At 37.9% G+C, this 7,822-nt stretch overlaps 1 protein-coding gene across 2 annotated transcripts in view; it reads right to left on the minus strand.

Annotated features, from left to right (window-relative positions):
• The window catches only part of LYPLAL1 (lysophospholipase like 1), a 34,012-nt gene extending 26,892 nt beyond the window's left edge, over positions 1 to 7,120 (minus strand). The window contains exons 1-3 of one of the 2 annotated variants that reach the window (XM_024750500.1): positions 7,002 to 7,120; positions 6,234 to 6,279; positions 2,448 to 2,547 (exon numbers count right to left, since the gene is read on the minus strand). In XM_024750500.1, the coding sequence (XP_024606268.1) occupies positions 2,448 to 2,547; positions 6,234 to 6,279; positions 7,002 to 7,010 (155 nt within the window). In that variant the 5' untranslated portion in view covers positions 7,011 to 7,120. The remainder of the gene's footprint in view (positions 1 to 2,447; positions 2,548 to 6,233; positions 6,280 to 7,001) is intronic. The other variant, XM_024750499.1, reaches the window with a different exon arrangement.
• Positions 7,121 to 7,822: the final 702 nt, after the last annotated feature.

Genomic DNA, 7,822 nt, shown 5'->3' on the forward strand with positions numbered 1-7,822 from the left:
GATTCCACATTGTATAGTACATACCAGAGTTTTCATTCAAACTAATTACAAGGAATAACAAGTGGATTTATTTTTGATTTATTACTATATTTGTCACTTTAGATATGTATTACATATGCTTCACTCTTATTAATGATATATTGAAATATAAATGGCATTAAAACTGTCTAACTATAACATAAAAGTGACTTCAAATATATTTCCAAAGCACATACCCATTAACTAAGCTTAAAATTGATCAACAAATTAGTAGTCTGCTCTTATTTTGACACAACTCTATATTTTTCTTTTCAGTCTTCTTTGAGAGGCTGTTAAATTATAAAGTAGGTATCATTGTAAAGGCAACAATTAATTTTGTGATCAAGAAAAAATATTTAAAAAATTTTGAGTGTACAAGAAAAAAAAAAATCACACATCTATACCTATTTAACTACCTATCTATCTACTTTTGTTTTTTTTTTTGGCCGTGCCACGTGGCTTGTGGGATCTTAGTTCCCCAACCAGGGATCGAACCTGGAGCCCTGGCAGTGACAGCACTGATTCCTAACCACTGGAAAGCCAGGGAATTCCCAATCTACTATTTTTTTAACCTAACCACATTACATTAAGAACAGGCTAAGTTAAATAATGCAAATTGTTCCATTTTTGGAAAACAATTTGGAAAAGCTAATCCTCTAAACAAGAAGAAATTGACTTTAAGACCTCTGAGCACTTTCTAGGAATTTTTCCTGAAGGAAAATAAGAAATAAGATAAATAGGTATGCATAGTGATAAACTGAGGATAAAAACTAAAATGGTCTACGACACGAAAATGAACAAAAGAATGTAAAATATCATTTTAATAATTTCATATTGATTACATGTTGAAATGATAATATTTTGGATATAAGGGTTAAATAAAATAAGCTATTAATTTTAGCTGTTTCTCCTTCCTTTTTTTTAATTTGGTGCCAAAAATTTTAAATGTATATATGTAGCTTATAGTATATTCCATTGATAGCATGGTCTAAAATGTCTGTTGATCTGTCCAAATAGCTATTGACTATGAAAACATATAATAAAAAGTTATTATGAATTCAGTAAAAAATTTCAATGCTTTTATATTTTATTAAATCACAACAGCACCTACAAATAATGCTTTAGAGCACATGGAGATTTCTGGACTCTCAGAAACATCTATGGCCTAAGTATAAGGTACACTGGTCTAGAATTCATATCATAATTGGTGATGACATGATATTCATAAGCGAAAAATAGTAATTCCTAGAATCATGCTTCCAATGATCTTCCATTCAATTTTATCAGCCAATTACATTTATATTTAGCCAAAACTGAACTTATCTTTCCCATTCCCATGGGAAATACCACTGTCTTCCTCCCTCTTAACTTCACTCACCCTAAAAGCCAATAGTAAATAATAAGCTCTTTGGACATTTTCAAAGACCTTCAATTTACAGCACAAAAATTACCCACTGGCCATTAGGTCTTTTATCTTCACTACCAAAATACTAAACTGCTCCAAAATTATATTAAAATAATAACTTTTCTTTGAATCTTAAATCTTACAACAAAATTACCATTTTATTGTTCTACCTTTTTCAATTCTATCAACTCAAGTAAGTAAATTTTTAACAGTAGATATGGAAAGGTCCTTGAAGTTCTGCTTCTATCAATACTTCTCCTTAATACTAAGTTTCAGAAAAATAAATCAAAGCATTTGCATAAGCACACAGTGTGCTAATAAGACCAAATCATGAACAGATTATGGGAAGTCAGATTGGGTTGCATAGTTCAGCACAATATTTCACTTACACACACAAAAAAACTTGTAAATCCCAGTTTAAAAGACCATGTGGATGTTAATTTAATAATCATAAAAAAGCAGTTTGACTTCAAAACTATACCAGTCTTATGATTGTGCATTTTGTTAAACACGTCTACAGGTTGTATAAATATGGATTAAGTAGTTGATTCCATGTTCCTATTCTGGTTTACTGATTCAAAAAGCTTAAAATTATTTCTAAAACCTTCTATGTGTAGAAAGAATGCCACAAAAGCCTTTTTCCAGAGATTATGAACTCTGGTTTAACTGAATTATTAGAAAGATTATCCTTGTTTGAGTTATTAGTTTCTTTAGGGGGTGAATGAAGGGGAAGAGTTTGAAAGATGAGCAATCTGCAGGGCCACAGAAAGCAGAGTCCTGTAAACCATGCCTGGGACAAAGTTTAAGTTAAGAGCTTCAGGGAATGCTTTTCAAAGAATAAATTACCTAGCAAAACTTGGTCTAACAGAGTAATTGCTAAAACAAAAAAAAAGTTCTGGAAAAAAGAACCCCAATTTAAAATATTTTAAATACAGAATTAAGCTGTAAAACCATCTAGCTGGTACATTTATATATATTTTATGCCACAGAGTTATACTGAGTAACGAATTAAATTACTGCATACCTGGGAGGAGCTGTTGGATAAATAACTTTTACATGTTGGAATGTGAAATCTTGATTTAAAACTTGCTCGATCCACGTTCTCAATCCTTGTCCAGAATCACCTGATGAATCACAAAATCTAGATTAAGTTAAAACAGTTTGACAATACAGTGTATTTAAAAGCAGTCTATAACTTTCATGTCACACAGAGGCTGGAACACAGAATAAAAAATCTTCATAAATAAAAATAACTGTATAGAAACCGATTTATTAATAGGAAATAACTGATCAGCCATCAATAGTTAGAAATAATTTTGATCATTTTACTCCTGACTTCACTTTAAAGACCTGTTTAACTTTGAGTTTTAAGTTTCCTCATTTGTTTAAAGGATACAACAGGAACAAATAAATCAATTGATTTTTCTAAAAAAGAAATCCTTTCCATATCTGATTTTAAACACTGTCATTTATTTTTTTTACTCTTAAAAATAGTAAATTCCTAAAGTGCTTATAAAATTTTGTAATTGTAACAACCTAAAACAATTTTCTTGGTTAAAAAACAAAATTTCTTCAAAAGGGGTATTCAGCATACTTTCATTTTTTACCTGAAGAAAGGAGAATTTAATTTTGGCAATGTTTAATCTAAAATAATGACTGTACATCCCATGGCTGAAAAACCACCAAGCCTCGTGCAAGAATTAATATATGTGTATTTCCATAAAAAAATGGAAGGAATTATAGGTTCACTTTATGTGGTCCTAAAGAGAAAATTTTCAAGTTAACAACTCTAGTTTTTAATCAATCAATTCATTAAGGCAGCAATTAAAAAAGTATCTATTGAATACCTACTAATGTGTCAGACACTGTGCTTACTGCTAGAGAGGCAGTGATGGGAAGGTGATGGGGAGAAAGAATTCCTATACTCATGGAGTGTGTAGTTTATTGTGAGAAACAGACATTAGTCAAATAATCATATAAATGAATGTGAAAGACAAATGTAACCACTGCAAAGGTAAGACACTTCGTACCTCAAGGGTTTATTAGATTCAGAATTGACCCAGTTAAGGATTCAGGGATAACTTCACTAGAATATAAACTCCACAAGGCAAGGTTCATTTTGTGTTTCAGCCAGTGAGTTACTTGTTCATCTGATGCCTAGGACAGTGCTGACACAAACTAGGCATCCAGTAGATAGTCGTTGAATGGTTTGAACTGCGATCTACAGGATGGTAAAAACTGAAGTGCACAGGGAAAAGCATCTCAGACAGTATATGGCAAATGCTGAAATGCTGTGCAGGAAACAGTATGGCATTGAAGAAATGTAAAGCAGAAAATGAGAGGAAAAGCAGTGAATGCAGGATGGATCCTAACATCCTGACAAAGCCTGAGAGCATGGAGAAGCCATGAAGGTTTTTTGGGGGCAGAAAGGGGGCATGCTTCTAAGGATTACTCTGGAAGCTATGTGAAGACAGACCTGAAGGAGGACAAAGATAGATGTGGAAGGATAGTTAGGAGGCTACTGTTCAGATGACAGATGCTTAGACTACAGTGATAGCAGTGGAGTATACAGAAATAGATACTAGAGATATTTAGGAGATAAAATTAAGAGAAACTGGCAACAGATTAGTTATGAGGGGTCAATTATGAAGGGTTTCTAGGGTGATGGCAAGGTTTTTGGCCAGAGCTATATACACCAAGACAGGAAACACACAAGGCAGCAGGTCTATACACACTGAGTGTGAGGTACCCCTTTGTTATGCATTCTAGGTCCCACACGAAGGGTTGAGCAAACTACAAGCAGGTGGAGGACAAAATCCAGGTTCTTAAGAGCTGAGAGCGTAGAACAGTGCTTTGCACAGTGGCCATGTAATAGATATTCCTTGAATGAATCGATTAATGCATGAATGACTATTAGGCAGTTGGATAACCAGGTCTAGAGCTCAAAGGAGATCTAAAATGGAGACACATATTTGTGTCACATGAACGGAGATAAAAATAGAATCTGTGGGCTTGTACGGAATTTAGCCTGAGGAGAAAAATGTAGAGGGAGAAGAAAAGAGAACCTAGGACCGAATTTTGAGGAAGCCCAACATTAATGGCCAGGGAGAAGAGAATGAGTGTGCAAAATACATATACAGATATAAAGAACCAGGAGAGTGTTTCAAGAAGAAAGGTGAATGCTGCTGACAGTTCAAATAAAATGACGACTGAAAAATGTCCATTACATTTAGCAACACAGAGGTTAATGGCGAATTTAGTAAGAGCCAACTCAGTCAATTAGCTGAGACTTACTCTACGGGGAGAAAGCAAGTCATGCATGATTTGGGCCTGTGTGAACCTTAGAGCTCAGTGTGGAATACACACATTAAATTAGGTAATTACAAATACGGTGAATGCCACTGAAAGAAGAACCACAGTGTCCTAATGGAGCGTATAATAGTGAACTTATCTAATCTGAGAAGCTGAGCAAAGCTAATTAAGCTATCATTTGTTGTCATCATCCTGAAAGAAGAAGGTACTTTTTTGGTATTTTAGTAGTTGGAAACACTCAAACTAAGTTGGCTAGATATAACCTCTATTCCTATATGATGTTCTATGGCTGCCACAGCCTAGAAGAGAACCTCAAGTTTTCAAGATTTTTAAAAAAAACAAAATCTGCCTCTAAACACTTTTTCAACCTTGAAAAGCAAAACTAAATGCTACAAAACAACATGCATCCATCCATTCATAAAGTCCGCTCTTTAAAAAGCCAGCACCTTATTCCAAGAGTATGGTAAAACTGTTAAAATCGGTTTGCCCACATTTGTATTAACCAGAAGCCAAACATATCCTATAACATAACCACATATATTATTGTCTAATGTAAAATCATATTCCCAATAAGTTGGAGCTCAAAATACACAGGAACTGCATTATACTTGCATAACTGGCAGGATTCTTTGGATAAACTCTTCGTTCAAAGCACAGAGGGAAAAAATATATACGTACAACTTTGGCTTTCAGAGACATATGGTTACAAATTTTAAAATGTCAGTAATTTGAAACTGAAAAGAGTGAGGATAGTAACTTTAAGCAAAACTGTCCAGGGAAAAAAGAAGTCTCAGACTTTTTATGAAATTATTTACTTATGAAAAGGACTATGGTATTGGGGAATTTCTGGGTGCTTATAAACACCCTTGGAGCCCCAAATAATATTAGTATTAGTCTCCGAGTTATAAGTATTGCTGTCATCTTAGACCCCTCATCTTCTAAGTATATTTCATTAGTCAAGTCTTTCCCTTCAAACACCTTTGGTCTTTTTCTTCCCTATTTCCAAAATGATACATCCTAGTTCAGTTTTTTCAACTTACCTCTCCAGAGCACTGATTCTGGAGTCAGAGATCTGGGTTCAAACCCCAATTCCACCACCACTCACAGTAATAGCCAAGTGACCATGGACAAACTATTCAATCTACCCAGACTCATTTTTAAAATGAGAATATTTCCTACAACTGCCCATTTCCAGGTTTCCACCCTGTACCTTTACAATCCTCTCCACTATCCAATGACTGTCCTCTTTAAGCCTACATAAGTCCCAGTTTAAAGACCACTTCCTCTGGCAAACCTAACAAGCTCTTCATTTTCCAAAAGCCTTAATAATGCCTATCCAAAGTCTTTTTCCTTACAATTCACTTGGCAGTAAATCATGCACCATCTTGTGATCTCCACTGCTGAGTCAAACTAAATGAATTGTTTTTAAATTTAGGTAGGCCCCCTGAGGACACAAGCTGCATTTCATTTCTTTAAAAAACACTTCCCAAAAACTTACCCTGGGCCGCACTAGGGATGCAAAGATTCAAACAAGCGTCCTTAGTCTTGAGGAAGAAGTGAAGTGGGGAAGACAGAAGTAACTACAGGTAAGTGTAAGAAACACTGTGCCGAATTAAACACATCACTAAAGGCAGGCGGTGGAAGGAGAATACCTGCCCCTGGGACTCAGAGTTGACTCTGTGCTTTATCTTGGGGTCTGAAAGACAAGGGGGAGTGGGAAAGGACAAGGAAGGGGGAGCAGGAAAGAGTGAAGTGGGAAAGGCATTCGAACCCTGGCATGGTCCCTCACAGAAAGGAGATAAATAATCCACTGCGGTTGAAAATTCCAATCACTAGTAGCTGACTCTGAAAAGTACTAGATAATGTTATTTGTCTCTAGCAAAAGACTTACCTTTCTAACTTGCTCTGTTTAAATTTGGGGGAGAGACATGGGGTGGGGGGATGTGTGGCAATGGTTGCAATGGAGAGAATGTAAACAGAGGGCCTCTGGCCGAATGACGGGACACAAAGGCCAGAACAGCGGGCCAGTGACTGCAAGACAGGCAAAAGGAAGACAAGGGTGGGGTGGGGGGGAAGGACGGCCGGGGACACGTTACCAGACCCGTGTGTCCACAGCCGCGGGGCTACCGCGGGGAGAGTCACCCTCTCCGAGTCCACCGCGCCCTACTAGGGCCAGCGCTTCCCCCACTAGGGTAACACTGGGGGAACCGAGTCGGGGGGGGCGTTTCCCATGCTGCAGTAACCGGGACGGAAAACTGTAGTCCACCTGAGCCATGCAGGAAGATCAGAGAGGCGCTGTGCCTCCCCGCCGGCGACACCATGCAGCGCTGTAGGCGAACTGAACCCGACGCAGCCGCCATGACTGCCGCCACGACTAGATTCACGAGCCCCGCCCTTACGCTGTTCCGCGGGCCCGCGCACGTAGGCTGGCAGGGAGCGCGCCTCAAGACGCGCATGCGCAGTCGGGCTGCGCAGTCCTGCCTCCGGGTCAAGTCTGAGGCAGTTTAGGCTGTACTGAGGCTTTTGTTTTGCCAAGACTGGTATCATACAGGTGACCCCTTCGGTAAGGCACGGATATACTTCTTTGCCGTAGGATTTTCAACTGCAGTTCGAAAACTCAGGATTGCTTTAGATTTGGAGAAATATTGGTGTTAGGATGTTTAAAATTTAACATATAATAACCATGTTTTACCTTCTCCTGTGAGACTTACACAGGATGTTTGTAGCATTTTATATACAGGATAAGACAGCCATGTAATAATAACTCTTCGTGTAGTTTATAAAAATAGTTTGCTTAGGATAATCTGATTGAAAGAGGTACCATTTCATACCTATTAGGGGGCCTTTTTTTTTTTTTTGCGGTTTGCGGGCCTCTCACTGTTGTGGCCTCTCCCATTGCGGAGCACAGGCCCCGGACGCGCAGGCTCAGCGGCCTTGGCTCATGGGCCTAGCCGCTCTGCGGCATGTGGGACCTTCCCGGTCCGGGGCACAAACCCGTGTACCCTGCATCGGCAGGCGGACTCTCAACCACTGCGCCATGGTAGCCCTAGGGGCCATTTTGTTTTTAAAATTTAATTTTATTTATTT

The sequence above is a fragment of the Neophocaena asiaeorientalis genome, unplaced genomic scaffold, assembly GCF_003031525.2.
Source record: "Neophocaena asiaeorientalis asiaeorientalis breed wild unplaced genomic scaffold, Neophocaena_asiaeorientalis_V1.1 scaffold430, whole genome shotgun sequence".
In the NCBI taxonomy this organism is placed as follows: Eukaryota; Metazoa; Chordata; class Mammalia; order Artiodactyla; family Phocoenidae; genus Neophocaena; species Neophocaena asiaeorientalis.